The 16,418-nt window shown below is 42.5% G+C and overlaps 1 protein-coding gene and 1 long non-coding RNA gene across 5 annotated transcripts in view; one reads left to right on the plus strand and one right to left on the minus strand.

Moving 5' to 3' along the window:
• ARHGEF10 (Rho guanine nucleotide exchange factor 10) overlaps nt 1–16,418 on the minus strand; it is a 110,363-nt gene that overhangs the window by 25,039 nt on the left and 68,906 nt on the right. For all 4 annotated transcript variants that reach the window (XM_077309355.1, XM_077309345.1, XM_077309335.1 and 1 more), the window contains 8 exons: nt 15,350–15,465; nt 12,961–13,088; nt 12,368–12,468; nt 10,876–10,997; nt 9,778–9,864; nt 9,079–9,302; nt 6,190–6,347; nt 3,544–3,686 (listed from right to left, as the gene is read on the minus strand). In XM_077309355.1, the coding sequence (XP_077165470.1) occupies nt 3,544–3,686; nt 6,190–6,347; nt 9,079–9,302; nt 9,778–9,864; nt 10,876–10,997; nt 12,368–12,468; nt 12,961–13,088; nt 15,350–15,465 (1,079 nt within the window). The remainder of the gene's footprint in view (nt 1–3,543; nt 3,687–6,189; nt 6,348–9,078; nt 9,303–9,777; nt 9,865–10,875; nt 10,998–12,367; nt 12,469–12,960; nt 13,089–15,349; nt 15,466–16,418) is intronic.
• Nucleotides 11,340–16,418, plus strand: part of LOC143823241 (uncharacterized) — a 28,375-nt gene continuing 23,296 nt past the window's right edge. Inside the window, exon 1 of the long non-coding RNA XR_013226424.1 lies at nt 11,340–11,788. This is a non-coding gene — a long non-coding RNA (uncharacterized LOC143823241). The remainder of the gene's footprint in view (nt 11,789–16,418) is intronic.

The raw sequence follows: 16,418 nt of genomic DNA on the forward strand, positions 1-16,418 counted from the left end.
CCAAATACCAGGATGAAAGCTCGGCATTGGAATCCCAATGTGGAGTTTTTATGTGCATCTGACACCAAAGCGACAAATGTTCTGAAAAAGCCATTTGTTAAGTAGGACTCTAAACGCAAACCAAACTTGGTGTTACCAAGTTGGCCAAATCTACCTTACAGGGTTATTGATGTGGAACACATCTTCTGGCATGCCACCTGAAACGACTGTGACTATGGACATAATGTCCATAAGTCCTGCCGCAAGGAGTGTGCCAGAAGAGGCTGGAACAGCTGCAGGGTGGTGTGGCAGGCAGCCGGCACTGCAAGCTATCGCAGGAGGCGGCCAGGCCACCGCTGCACTGCCCGAGGAGCACGGGGCAGTTGTGGGGCAGTGCATAGGCTGTGTGGGCCAGCACTGCCCCTACCTGGGTAGTCATGGGGTGGCTTGGGGACCGGGCGTAGCAGCTGCAAAGGTGAGTAAGGAGGAGGAAAGAAGGTGTCTGGGGGGCAAGCTGGAAGGGAGGAGGGAGGGAAGGAGTCTGGGTGCATGTTTGGGGGGAGAGGGACCAGGGAGATTGTCGGGTAAGCGAGAGGTACAGGTGGTGAGGGTGGGGGAGGAATGGTGGGGAAGGAGTTTGTGTGTGTGTGTATCTGAGGGAGGAGAAGGGGTAAGGACCAGTGAGGAGGTTAGGCAAGTGAGAGGTAAGCGGGGCAAGGACAGGAGGGAATAGGGGGATTGAGTTTGTGTGTGTGTATGTGTCAGAGAGGGGGAGGGGGGGCAAGGAGCCCCTGAGCAGGTACGTGTTCCACATATCATGTGAGAGTTGGGCTGTCACTAATTAATTGCTATAATGACAGACCTGGAAGAGGGGAGAGCAGCAGTTGTAAGCCATTTTGGGGAAGAAAAGGGAGGTATAAGTATCTAAACAGAATTAAAAATTAAAAATATCTACAAAAACATGCATGCACTGGCCCTTATATGCTGATGCAACCGAATAACTCATAGAATTGCACTAGGGCAAGTTTTGGCAAGTTGGAAGTTTTCCTTGACCTAGAAACTTCACAACGTAAGTCTAAGGGCATCTGGTCTCACTATTTCCAGTCCTGCCCACACAGTCTTGTCTCAACACTCTTATGAGCAGCCTTTAGAACCTATTGGAATGACTAGGGCTCGCACAATTGGCCTGGAATTTTTCTGGGACTTTCCCCAGAGGAGGAGGAGGAAGAGTTGGTTCTTATATGCCACTTTTCTCTACCAGGAGTCTCAAAGCAGCTTACAATTGCCTTCCTTTTCCTCTCCGCACAACAGACACCCTGTGAGGTAGGTGAGGCTTAGAGAGCCCCGATAATACTGCTGGTTAGAGCAGTTTTCTCAGTGCTCTGGCGAGCCCAAGGTCACCCAGCTGGCTGCATGTGGGGAAGCACAGATTCAAACCGGACTTGCCAGATTAGAAGTCCGTACTCCTAACCACTACACCAAACTGTACAGTTACTTGCCACATAATAAAGCGTTAAAATTTTTTTCTTAAAACAAAACAAAAACAAGCACTCCCAAGACCTTACAGACGCTAGAATCACAGATATCTCAAGGTCTGCACATTGCTTTCAAAAAGGATTGTTGGCCTAGAAGTCACATTTAAAGGATCAGCCTACCTTAGGCTGCCACTGAAATTTCAGGAGGAAGATTCCAAATGACACGCACACAGCAAGGAAGGAACACTGAGTAGGAGGCAACAGAGAGGCAGAGAAGCCTGCCAGCTAGTTTGAAAACATTTAATCAAGGGGGGGGGGGCGCAGAAGCTTAAGGGCTTTGTTTAACCAAGGACTGCTAACATCCCTAAGCAGAGGCATGGCTATGCCTGCACTGTGAAGGGGCGGAAAACAATTGAAAGGCACTATATTGTCAACTGGCAGGGGGGGTTGGGGGAGAAGTGTGTCCAAAGTGCAGCACCTGAAAGACTCTCTGTCTCATTATTAATCTGCTGTTATGTGGAGGTGGAGCCAGGAAAAGGTGCGATTTGAGAAGAGACGTATAATGCCAGAGAGTTCATCCTCCAAAGCAGGGGTAGTCAAACTGCGGCCCTCCAGATGTCCATGGACTACAATTCCCAGGAGTCTTCTGGGAATTGTAGTCCACGGACATCTGGAGGGCCGCAGTTTGACTACCCCTGCTCCAAAGCAGCCATTTTCTCCAGGGGGATCAATTCCTGTCACAGGGGATACATTGTAATCCCAGGAGACTGCCAGGCCCCACTGGAGGTTATCAACCCTACTATGATGGATCACTCTATACCTTTCCCCATACTGAGGTAAAATTTCCCTCCAAAATTTGGCTTTATTCAACCCTGGGAGCTTCTGAGAAGGCATATAGCCATCTTTACTTTAAAACCCCTTTGTAAGAATGGCACTGAGGCTTTTTTCCAAATATAGAAAGAAAAAGGGTTGTTGGAACAGAGGAGTTACTTTACTGCTTACAAACCAGTTGTTTCACAGCTTCTAAGTCTTAATTATAGGCTTTTTCAGTTGTTCACGGGCTTTTCTTACAGATGCTATAAATTCTTTTACGCTGAGAGGTTTCTTTTACAGTGTTTATTTTTGTGAGTTCCACTGAACTACTCTCTGGTTCTTGTAAAATGGGCACTCTGAGCATATACCACAACTTTCTCTCTTTCTGGATGAACCAGACTCCCCCTACCTTCTAAGGTGACAAGCTCTACCTCACACACATGTTATCCTTGGAACTACTTCCCTGATTTCTCCTTACCAATGAAGCAGCATTCCACCTTCTCCTCCTTAGAAGCTTTTAGCTCATACTTTGGTTTAATTTGAGAGTGAATACCTGTCTACCCAAATTCCCACTACCCTAGTTGACCAGACACTGTGTGGATTAGCTCAGTCAAAAACCAGTACTCTCACTGGAGTTTATCCTCAGTAGAGGTTTTCAGCTAAGGATTTGAACCAGACCTCTCTTTGACAAGTCTCAGACCGAATCCAAACTGAACTAAATTCCCTCCAACTTACAGCCAGTACATCAGTTCCCACTCAGCTAAGGCTAGCCAATCACAGGGCTCAGAGCCTGTCTGTAGCCCTAGCATTTACCTGCCTAGTGAGGCCTTTTAGCTCCTCACTACCAAGAGCTGTTGTTTCAGCACTCAGAACCTCCTTTTCCAGGTGCTATCCATCCCACCTACTACCTACTCAGGCCTATAATCAACCAGCAATGTGAAAAGGCTATACCAAAAGCAGGATTGACTTGAGAACATCACTTTAACCATGGCTGACTCAAACTGGCTTCCAGCTTGCTAATCTCCAATTCAAGAACTGCTTAGACTTCCAGTTTTAAGGAGAAAATAGCCTCAAGCCCTCTAAGGCATTACTCATTTACTTCAGTGCTACCCAAGCTATGATGCATCCAGAATAAATCAGATCAACATTTAAACAATGATATAGTTCTTCCCTGTACATGTCAGAAGTTACCAGTATGAAAAGAATACAGTTCACATAAAAAAGGTATTGTATGACACAATATGAACATTGACAAGGGGGGGGGGGACCTGTTTACCTCTACAGTGTGTGTCTCAGTACTAATTATAAAAATTTGTCCACCAGAAGCAGCCCAAATGGTTTCTTCCATGACGAAAAGACTTCTCACTGGCAAAACACCCAACTTCACTACTTTCTGGGGTTCTGAATTCCAGGCGCCATCTTTAGCAAAAGAGAAAGATGCAGTGGTACATTAAAAAAAGAGAGAAGACATCATTTGCATGCACACACACACAAATAAACACATATACAGAATGCTCCAACATCTGTTCATTGCCAGCATGACAGTGCCCCACTTCAGCACATACTCAGTCACTTTTTCCTTCCTCAGTACGCTCTCTGTTCAAACACGTTTTGCACATTTTGTAGTGCCTCAAAAGCCTCTTTGACCATAGGCAGTAGTAGAATAAATGAAAACAAAACAAAACAATGAATGCATGTAACCATGGGCAACAATGACTTTATCATGCTGGTTTCCAAACTCCAAAAAGATATTGTCCACCCACAGCCTGTGACTGAAGAGGTACAGCTAGAAACAATACACAGAACACTTAAAGAAAATCGTGTGGTGCTTTGCATCATAAAAGGCCAATGTTGTTGTCACAAGCTAAAGCTTTAATTCCAGGATTCGGCTTTCCCAAGACCGGAACTTCTCCACTAATTGGCCTGCCTCCCTTTGAACATTTGGCAGCTCTCCTTGAGCCATTCTTCCCGCCTGGAAGAAAAGGGAGCTCAAATATTATATGGGCTATTTTTTGTCATTTCCTCATGATTCTTTGTCACAAATTCAATTTGATTTCGGGGAAGGATCTCTTTCTTTTCATGTGGTTGGGATTAAGACTGGTCTTTTTTGTGGCTTAACAGATTCTACATTCCCTCAGCAGCACTACTGGTATTTCAGATGTGCTGCCAAAACAGCCTTGAGAATAGTTTGTTAATTGAGTTGTGCAACGGAGCATAAACATTTGTACACTGTATTATCATGAATAGTCACTGTTGACTTTTTAATGGCAGGGTAGTGAGATTTAAAATATACGGCAGTGGTTACAAGCAGCCAGAATTCAAGATATTTAAGATAAAAATTCACTTCTCTGATTATATTTAAGTCAGTCAGTGCCATGACTGATCACCGAAGGGATCTCTGAGACCCTCCAAGTGGAATAAAGAGCTGGAGGTCTCTAATATGCTCACAGTGAAGCAGCTTTATTGAGGAGATAAATCCCTTGAGCATTGGGGACTGTTCTCACCTGCTTGCATACATACGTACATGTTTCAGATCATGACCTTCTTAAATAGCACTATCACAACACCGAGTTGACACACAAACACATTTCTCCTGTTGTTCTGAATTAAAACGCTCATTCTTGTTCTGGAAAGCAGTGGCCAGAAGCAGAAGGCTTTCAGAAATGGGTGACAGATCTGTAGCCTGCTCTAGCACAAGCTATGTAAAGAGCTGAAGCTTGGGAAATGGACTCTCCGCACAGGTTTCAAGGACAAAGCACCATCTAGATCAGGGGTAGTCAAACTTCGGCCCTCCAGATGTCCATGGACTACAATTTCCATGAGCCCCTGCCAGCTGGCAGGGGCTCATGGGAATTGTAGTCCATGGACATCTGGAGGGTCGCAGTTTGACTACCCCTGGTCTAGGACTTCTAGAAAAACCTAAAGAACAGTGCGCACCTCCCCCCCCCAGATTATTATTTTGTTTTTACAGTCTTCATGTTTATGCAAAAAATATGAGTGGCTGACATGCTGGAGGAAGAATGGTACATGTGGAAGAACAAAGGGATTTTGATTCCCTACCCACAAATAATGTGTGCCAATTGTTATTAGGTCAAATTATCCCCTCCGCTCTTCAGCCTTGATTCACATGTCTGACAAAATAGGTCAGTGCTCCATAAAGCTGCACCTTCAGGGATGGCTGGAAAAGCAGCTTGAGCAGTACAATCACCATAGATGAAAACTGAACAGAGAATCACTGCAAACATGAAAAGATACCCACAGATTTGGCAGGCTTTTCTATTAGCCTTTGGGGCTTGGATGTTAAGGCCCACAGACAGCTTTCTCACTTCAGCTCCCTGCACTTCACAAAATCTGCTTCTTAGGGGGATCTCTCACTACAGCTGGAACACAGCAGAGGCTGATGTGAGGATGGAGAATCAGTGAATATTGGAGGGACCCCCATTCCAGTATGGAGGCATTCCTGGCACTTTATCTCTAACTCAATGAATCACAATCACAGCTCCAGGGTAAACATTAGGAGAAAGGAATGCAAATGAAGTTGGAAGAGAATGCAGTGACTGGAACTGGATATGTGGTATATACAGGGTTGGATCCTGTCAAAAAGATTTGCACCAAAAACGGGAAGCAATTTTTGCTGATTCCCCCATTCCACAGAACCCAAGTTCCTCCTGTGGTTCCCCTGTCCCTTAGAAGCAGCATTTGTGGAAGGACATTGTGTGGCTGTGCACAAAGGTCCTAATATACATTTAGATGAACCCCAATCTTTAAGTTTGAATTGTGCTCCACTTCCTGAGACAGAATGTTTTTCCCTGTGACTGGGGTTACCCGGGTAGAACTCAAGGCATCTTACACCCTTCTGTCACAACTCCCATCATGCATAACCATGGGTGTATAGATAAAAACAAAGAAATAAAGGTTATACCTTCCGATTTGGTGTAGATGACAATGTTGCCATTGACAAGACCGACAAACAAATAGCAGGATTTGTATGCTAGACTCATGACAGTAGACTTTTCGGGAGTGAAGAAGTGCTGAAGTCGGACCTTCTTTGAGCCTTGACTACTTTTGTAGACGGAGATGCTGTCCAAAATCAAAAGGAGGAAAAAATATGGATGTCAAGACATTCTGAAACCTCATGAGTTCTGTTACAGCAGAGGTTGAAATGCTTTTCAGTGTTACTCGAAGGACAAAACCTTATGCCAGAGACACGCAGCAGTAGCTATTGCCTCTTTTCCTTGTAATATTTGCATGAAACAATGCACAGCATGACCCCATCGCACTGTACATAAGGACCCTCACCCAGCTCATGGTGTGAGATAGAGGCAGGGAGATGCACAGCATGACCCATCGCGGTGTCACGTCATGTGTCATGTATATCAAGCACTACAAAGCAGAAAGAGACAGAGTATCTCCAGGACTCTCTCAACATCTAATTTGGACCTTCACATACATTTGGAATCAGAAATTCTCAGACAGAGACTTTTGTCCTGTGCAGCTGGAAAATGCTTCACGAGGACAAGGAAAACTCCTAGGGCTGGGAATCATGCCAGTCTTGTAGAATTTTTTCTAGAAACTCTTATCACTCACAATCCAGTTAATGAGAACAAAGATAAGCCTGCTGCTTTAAGAATGAAAGCAGGTGAGATAACAGAAGACTCTGGGTGTTTGTTGGAATTCAATTATCAGGTGCCCAAAGGTCTGATTTGCACTGGCATCATGCTGCAGGATGCATTTGTGTGTTAAATCTTCTCCACTCTGCTAGTTTTCCAAACTAAAACAAGCCCTGTGGAGGTACTGTTTGTGCTATCTGGGAAATTTGTGTTTACCACAAATGAGGCAATTAGCAATTCCTAAGGGTTAATTTAGATAGGAAAACAGCAGGGTAAAAGTTTAAACCCCCACCACTTCCTTGTGCCATATTCCCATTCTGAATACAACACACACACACACCCTGGGGAAACTGAATTTTAATTAACACTGTATCAAGTATCAATCTGGTTTGCCTCTTGGTGTTTGGAAAAGAACGGTCCATCAGGTACAGCAATAATTTAGCACTCATGATGGCTTTAGTGGCATTTATTTATTTATTTTTGAGATTTCTAACCTGCCCCTCTCCAAAATTGATCTCAAGGTAGGGAACATCAGTAAATTGATCTCAGGGTAGGGAATATTATCAAAATTACAATAAATTACATAGAAATCTGGATAAAATTCTAAAAATTAGACTAAAACTAATATTACTTGCTCCTGCTATTCTGCTTTGTTCTGGACAAAACATACCAGTGGGCCAGATAGCAGGTTGCAAGATATATTGAAGATGCCTGGACTGATGAGGGGGTGCCCATCAATCCAGTAACCCCCCCCCAAAGTGAGGGTAGAGAGGGGGGCCCCAGATGGATAGTTGAGGTGCAGCCTGACCTCAACCAAATTCCTGGTGGAAGAGTGTTGTTTTGCAGGCCCTCCAGAACTTCAGGAGCTCCATAAGGTTCCGGGTTTCTGCTGGCAGCTCATTCCAAAAAGGCCCTGGCTCTGGTCAAGGCCAGATGCACCTCTTTAGGGCTGGGAATCGTCAGCAAGTTAGAATCTGCTGACCTCAGAGCTCTTCAGGGGGCATACACGGGTCCCTCAGGTACACAGGTCCCAGACTGCATAAGGCCTTGAAGGTTAAAACCAATACCTTAAACCTGATCTGGAACGCGGTCGACAACCAATGCAGCTGCTGTAGAACACATCAAATATGAGTTCTCCATGGGGTCCTTGTGAGGACCTGGGTGGCTGCATTTTGTACCAACTAATTTCTGGGTCAGAGATAAGGAAAGGCCCGCATAGAGCAAGTAACAGCAGTCCAGCCTGGAGGTGACCATCACAAGGATCACTGTGGCTACATGTTCTGGGTTCAGATAGGGCATTAGTAGCTGTGCCAGTGCAAGTGTTTGGATTAGTATACGCATTTTCACTGCCTTGGGATCAAACTTTGCACAAATGAGAAAAGGATATAGATACATGCTATTTGTAGAAACATGTATTTACATTCTCTGTCATTTCAGCCAGATGTTATAATGAGACGATTTAATAAACATGGATCTGGCATGAATAGTAGTTTATCTCTACGGGTAAATGAAATATTTTAGTTTGAAAAACAACAGCTTGTTTAATAAAATCAAAGTCCGCTAGCACCTTTAATACCAACAAAGATTTATTCAAGGCGTGAGCTTTCGAGTGCGAGCACTCTTCCTCAGACAGCTTGTTTGTTATTCCGGATTCTCCAAAATCTAAATCTGCATTTTGTATCAGCTACGTATCTAATAAATAACTGTTCCTGGTTTTCCTGCCTTCAAAGCAGCTATACAGTTGTGTGTGGGGCAGCCTGAAGAGAATGGAGCATGATCGGTAAAACTTTCAGTGATGAGGATATCTAAATCAGTTTACTTATGGACAATTTATTCTGTGGGAATGCAGCCTTAATTTAACTTATCTGAACAATTCTCAGTTCTGAAGAATACATACACAAAAAGGATCTTTATCACTGTGCTCTCTGTATTCACCAATGCCCCCCCCCCCCAGCTGCTGAATGAGCCAGGTTTCCTATTTACTTCAGTCCAGGGAGCAATCCTATGCAGATATGCATAAATATATATATTAAAATAAAAAGATCTATTGTTTATGTTGAGGAACAAATAAGTACACGCTTCATATTCAAGATGCATCAGCTCCCCATCTTGAATAAGTATCTAGTCTTATACTCGAGGATTACAATAGCTAGTAAGTACTGTTCTGTTCACAGAAATAAAAGAGAGAGAAAAAGAACTACCTTCCTTCTTCTGTGCCCAGGCAAATAGTTGGCACATTGGAAGGTTTTGTAGGCACATCTTCCAGGTCAGAAGGCACTTCCAAACTTTTACATTTCTCCACTTCTGGAATGTAGACCATGCAAAGAATTCGCGATTCTACATTGAAGCATTCAATAACTTTTGGGCTGGAGTTTTGAAATGACACAATGGCAATTTGGCCCATTTGATTAGTACAACTGCCAATCTGAATCAGGGAGAAAAGATTAATGTCCTTTGGAGCAAGATGTCAGTAAACAGCTACATAGGTGTGGCAAAGCTAATTAAAGAAAGCTTTGCAAGGTTTCTGCAGTTATAATACACAAATCTAGGTGTTCTCAAAATTTACTCTGAAGGTTTTTCTTACTCTTCCCTCCCAGCCAAATGCCCAAGCCACTTGAACATACTGCAGAAGATGGTTTTCAAGAACACTGTGGGAACCCATAACAACTTGTGGTAAAGGGGCAGAAGATGTACCTCAGCTGAAGGTTATACAACCCATGCTGTAGGACTCTGGAACAACCAACATCCCCACTCAAAACATCCAGTTTTCTTTAACCTTATCCAGTCTAGTTGTAATCAGCTCCCAAGGTTGTGTGACTTGGCATCAGCACTATGATAATGTTAGATGCCTCTCTGCCTACATCATATGGCCATTGAACAAGTTAGGAAAAAAAACTTACCCACAGAAAACCATGTTCTATAGAAAGAGGATCTGGATCACCTTCTTCACATGAGTAGGGTTCAGGATTATAGGCAGCACATTCAACCTTTACAAAGAACAAGAACAGAACACAGTGAAAATAGAACCACCAGCATTGTAGACAAGGCACTTTATGTCTGATTTCCTCAGCGAATAGACTTATTCATTTAAATGCCTATCCGAATCTTCAGAGAGACACAGACAATCACAGCCAAAGCGCATGTCCATCTATTCGTTGCTCTAGGTGGTTCTCCATTTTTAAAAAGTATTTCCCATCCCGGGCAGACGAGGCGGGTGTGAGGGCAGGACATCAGAGGTGGATGTAGCGCTTCTTAACCTCCATTCATTTCTTTCGCTGGTGGCCTGCTGGTTGTCCACCGAGGGATAGCGTTTTTTAGGTTGACGAATCCACTTTTTGGGATTCACCAACTCGCGCTTTAAAATGGCAGATGTAGCGAGCAGTTTGCTGGCCAGACGCGGGAGGTTGGCGACGTCATGCGGAGTGGCCAGAATATAGCGTCTTCAGATGGTAATAATGATGCTAAATTTATGGCATGCAGAAAAGTCCTCTGAATATTTCCCTGCCTGTTTGACTTTTGCTTTTCAGTATCTCAGTGTGGGTTGTGATGTTTCTTACAGCTTAGACCAGAATGTTTGGGGACCTGAGGGGATTCTCACAGAACAGTCCAGGTAACAAAAATATATTTTACATGTAGTTCTCTTCAGCATCTATGATTATCTGAGCCATATGAAACCAGAACAATAGAATGACATAGACTTGGTGCACATTTCTGCCCTTCATATCAGCAATTCAAGTGATTACAAAATAGTCATGGTTTTCTTTTACGTAATGACAACTGGTAAGGAATTGTGTAGGGTAATTACTAAGACTTAGGGGATATGTGCACTTGACTCACTGAATGTATGGATCAGCCCAGTAACTGAGAAATGGAATTCTTCCACCTGGTCCAATTTTTACTAACCACCACAATGGCCTGTACTTGATGACAAGAGTGAATCTTACCAATGCATGTGCCAATGCATAATTCCATTATAAAACCGAAACCAAACTATTTACCTTAAACTCCTGTTGTTTGGCCATCATTACAGGCATGTGTTTAACAAGAAGAGGGTGCTTCTCTTTTTTTATCTGATTCCCATCATCGTCAATGCAGAACCAACCCAATATATTCTCTTCAACTAGGGAGAAAGAAGCGGTTTCTTTTTACTTGATAGAACAACTCCAATACACAAGGCTTTACAAACATTAATCTCTCTAGGGCAGCCTTTCTCAATATTTTTACCACTGAATAACTCTTGAAACAAGAGGTGCAAAGACTGTGTACAGTCTGAGCAAGGATTCTTTTCTTACCAGGTTTCCCTTTGCCCTAACAGCCATTTCTGACCTTGGGAATATATTCTTAGAGCTTTCTAGGATTGCCAACCTCCTGGTGGTGCCTGGAGAGTTCCCAAAGTTACAAGTGATCTCCAAATCACAGAAATCACTTCCCCTGAGGGGAACTGCTATTTTGCATGGTGGGCTTTATGACAACTGAGATGAATGCTTCCTTGTTTTGCTCAGGCAAGGTACTGCACACAAAAAATGAAACTACCTTCTTATTTAACAAGCATTTTATTTTATTAGTGATGCCACACAAATGTGACTTCTGGGGTCATGGCAAAGAGACATCGCCAGCTAGTGTCACTTCTGGAAGTTACTCGAAGCCTGAAGGATATTTCAGGGCTTACTCCACGGTCAAAAGGTTGAAAAAGGCTGGTTTAAGGTTAATCTATAATCTTCTATTAAGTCAGTAGTAGGCTACCTAGCACAAGTAAAGGTTTCTAGTTTAACAACAGCCAGTCTTTATAAAGCATCAATAGATTTCTCTGAAATGTACAAGCCAATGAATCTGATCAGTAGAAGAAACTGCAGACCACACAGACTGATTAAATACATGGTTAACTTTGAAATACTGGGAACGATTAAGCAGGTATGTGGAACCCCTTCAAGACAGAGGAAAACTACAGAAATCAGGGCTGTTCAGAATGTTCGTTTGCAGCAACTGTTACATTCCTGCATAAATTAGGTTCTAACTATAAGCGAAAAGCCTGAATTTTTAGCAGTAGTTTTGAAAGACGAGACACAGAAGAAATCAATAATAAATTTCTAATGAACGGAATGCAAAGAATTGATACACCCAAGGGCTCTGGGACAATTTGTGGATTGGGTTTTTTATTGTTTACTTTAAACATCAAACTTTCATGTCATATCAATAACTCATTTCAAAATGCTTCTGTTTTTTGCCTTGACTACTGTTGCTCAAAACATATAAAGTCCCTGTGGGCAGGCAGTTCTTTGGATTTTAACACTTGTCTACTTCCTATGGAAAGTAAGTTTTAAAAGGTTACTTTTCCATAATTTATTGATGCAAGAATGATCACTACAAATGTTGTTAGAAAATGTTGTTAGAAAATCCAGTTTTACATTGATTCTATATCGCTAGTTCATAAAATAAGCTTTACAATCTGCTATCAATAACTGGTTCAAGTTCACGGACACAAACTTTTACCTAAGGCAAGCTTAGCCATTTGTAAATTGTTGATCCAAGACTGTTTGATTGCAGGGGTGAAAGTATTGAACACCGCTGTAAAGAAAGTAGGCCGTCCAGATCTGACAGAAAATAAATTAAACAATTCAACAGACTCCTTTGTAAGAAAAAAATACAGGTTTTAATTGTAGTACAAAAATAACTGGAAACATTATGTTACATCCTGTTTTCTCAATGCCAAGATGAACCTAACTGAGAAGAAGAATTCATTTAAAGATCAGAACAATCAAGCTGAATAGGCAGGAAAGGATGGAAAGACAAAAGGGCAGGAGCAGACCTATATTCCAAGGTTCTGAGAGCCAGCTGAGAAATATTCCCCCCCCCCAAAAAAAAAAATCACACCAAAAGCTGGGTCTCTTCCTCCACACTCATATCCTAGCTCCATTTCGTCTTTCCTCTACAGTTTTGGAGCCACCTTCAGAAAGAAAGGAGGGACATTTTTTTCTCTAGCCCTATGTTTTGGTGTGGGCTGGACTACCCCACTGTCTGGGTTAAAGGCTGGTTTTATTTTAAAAAAACATTACCCAAAAGTATAGAGTTAGATCCCTACTAACTTGTCCTGCTTCCCTGGAAGCTGAAGTTGAATCCTACAGCGGTCTGCAGCTCGGATTTCATCTTCTTTTTTCAATATAAGTTTCTGTAAACCCGAAGTCCAATCATGTGCCACTGAATGATTTAAATTCTAATGGAAAGGGAAGAAAGAAAGCAAAATATGCTGTGAAGTCTCCAGAGGTACATTTCTAAGTTGTTTACAGTGATGTTTCTTTCCACAGTGTGAAAGACAGGGGCTCTTTGAGTCCCTATTCATATATTGGTCAAGCTAGACATGATGAGGACGGGATAACTGTTCCACTGCTATTTGGTCAATCTTAATTTGCAGTTGTTTTAGGGCCCAATTTGCCATGGTGTGGGAGGGTGCTTAGCACCAGTTCCGTGATCTGAATCACACCCGCTCCAAGATGTGCAACTGCAGGTACCTCTGTTTCCTTTGTAGATAAATCAAGTTTATCAGGGAAACACAATTCAGAGGGGGAGAAAGGTTCTGAGGCACAACAGTAACATTCCCGGCAGCATTTAGCTTGGCCCTAAATCTCAAAGGATTGAACTCTGAGGATCTTGGCTGTACACAAGCATCAGAAGTCACCTCAAATATGTGTCTCTACCTAATGAAATTCAAATGCCACAATGCACTCAAAAGTTTTTTTTTAATTAAAATCACACCTTCCCATCCCTCGATTCCTGTGGCAAGGGAGGTTGTCGTCTCTTGATATCTGCTCAATCACCATGCATGCTTGCAAACAAAGTACATTGGTCGGCACTACGTATGTTTCTCTGGACAAAAGTTACAAAGTGGGCCATTGCACCTTAAATCATAAAGTGCATTTAGATTCTGGAGGGAGAGACAGGGGAGGTGGGGGTGGGGATGGAGTCCTCATTTTTTCACCTTTCTTGAGTGTTCCCAGAAAGCGAGTGCTATCGTTACTGCAAATTTCCATTGAAATGCGATCATGATCAAAATATGGAGGGGCGAGAGGAGAGGCAGATTATTGGTCAGAGTTGATGTGTCATCACTTGAGGCAGGAATAGAGGAATAAGTAGACTCGAATCCAGAGCTTCCTCATTGGATAAACACAAACTCCCTCCCAGAGGAGAGGGAGAAACTGCATTTTCCAAGGATTCCCAAACCGCGTGGCCAGCGAGGTAGACATTTGGATCTGTTCCTTAAAAGCCCAATTTTTGTGTGAAAGGTTTGTTATTCCATGGAAGTTTAGGGAGGCCAGTGAGACATTTTTTTGCAGTTGTGGATACAGTCAATGAGTATTTTACTAAAAAGAGAACTAACTTACTGAAGTGCAAACCTCGCAAAGGCAGCTAAAGCAGCACTGCTCCAAAGAGACTTGCCAACATTCTCACTAGGAACTCCTCACTTTTCTTATTCCCAATTCCGAAATCCTATCTCCTCCAGTGTAAAAGTCAAGCCACTGGAAGAAAAAGTACTTGATGGGGAGAACACTGGAGAGAACAGAATAAAGGGCTGGAGAACAGAATAAAGGGCTGGATAAGGTTCAAAAGCCCCCTATCCCTGTACCAATTTGGCTCTTTAAAGTATAACATCCACACACACCCCTTAGATCAGGGGTAGTCAAACTGCGGCCCTCCAGATGTCAATGGACTACAATTCCCAGGAGCCCCCTGCCAGCATTCGCTGGCAGGGGGCTCCTGGGAATTGTAGTCCATGGACATCTGGAGGGCCGCAGTTTGACTACCCCTGCCTTAGATACACAATCATAAGAAGGTGCCTTATAATTCATCTACTGGTCCATCAAGGTCAGTATGTTCTACTTGGACTGGCAGAGGCTCTCCAGGGTGTCAGGTGTCTGTGATCCTTTTAGCTGGCGATGACAGGGATTGAACCTGGGACCTTCTGCATGCCAAGCACAGGCTCTGCCACTGGCCTACTCTCCTGTCATCATGTATAGCTTGGACCCAAACAGTACACAAAGAAATATAGCAAAAGGCAAAACATGGATTGCTTACCAATGACAAATGAATTGCTTACCAATGTCAAATGAAGCTAAAATGGAAGCTAAATACCACAGCATTCTGTGACAAGGTAATATCACTACCAATATGTGGTGTAATTCCACGGTAGCACTTTCCTTAAAAAACTGAAAATTGCTGTTTCAAGTTTCCATATGAAATTAGCAACCACTGAGAAATGTTATTGTTACAATAACTCCTTCATGAAAGCAAGGTTAAAAAAGAGATCAGCACGACATCCATAATCTGCTTATGATTTTAAAGTTAAACCTTTAACAATAAATTAATTAAGTAACAACAGGTTGTGTGTGCTCTCTCTCGCATGAAATGGCTACGCTATTTGGAAGCTTTAAATCTAGGAAGAGATATGTAAAGCAACTCAAAAGTTACATTAGTTATTACCTGGTAATGTCCTTTTAGGCTGCTTATCAGTTGACTAATTTGACCAACTACATTCAAATCATGCAAAAGATTCTGCAAATCATGGTACAGTTGCCCCGGTCCCATATAAAGTTTATCTGAAACAGATTAGAATAAGCAATTGTATCACATACATTAGGACAGTATGACAGTATGGCATCTAATTATGTACGCATGGAATGCTAAGAACCTACAAAACTGGTTTTATCAATTCATATTCACAACGTGAAAAATTTGCCTCTGAATCCAAAGTGGTGCTGGAAAAACAAGCTTAAATTAGAACAGGTATTTTGGTGTTTCCATTTTCTTTCCCACTCTGATGCATTTTTGGCCAACGCATTAATACATAACAAGAAATAGCATAGGCCTCAATCCTCCCAAAGCAGTAAAAGTCATCAAAATGAAGGTGACAAAGCCACTTCAACAGGATAACTGATATGAACGACTAATTTTTGTACTGTTGAAGTTAGAAACAGCAATCACAGCTCTAGTCGTAGTTATGGTTCTCCATCTCTCTCACACACACACAAACACACAGAGCACTTTGACATGGCTACTGGAAATACCTTCTACCAATAAAGTCCAAAATATATGCAACTTACTACTTTACTGGACTGCAGCAACTGCTAGTAAATACTAGAACTGAACTAGCGTGACTTCTAAAACTAGATGTATATTTGTCACCTGTTTTAAAAATTCAGAATTTAAAATATAATTTTGGAATTGAATTTAATCTTGTTTTTCCAGTATAAAAACCCAATGTATAAAAATATACATTGATGACATATCCTCTGAGCTACGACACAGAGCAAAGATCTTAAGTGTTCCATTTGGCTGACAGCCAAAGAACACTAGAATAGGTGAACATCACACCGGAGGGAATGGAAAGGCAAGTCAAATGGTTTGGAAACATACAATTCATAAAAGAAGGCAATAGAAGAGGGACAGTGTTGCGTTGCCTGTTTTATCATCATACCACATACAATCATGGCCGTGGTTCCAAAAACATGCCACTTGGCGGGGGGGGAGGCTCCTCATTGAGGGCCACTCA

The sequence above is a fragment of the Paroedura picta genome, chromosome 1 (assembly GCF_049243985.1).
Source record: "Paroedura picta isolate Pp20150507F chromosome 1, Ppicta_v3.0, whole genome shotgun sequence".
NCBI lineage: Eukaryota > Metazoa > Chordata > Lepidosauria > Squamata > Gekkonidae > Paroedura > Paroedura picta.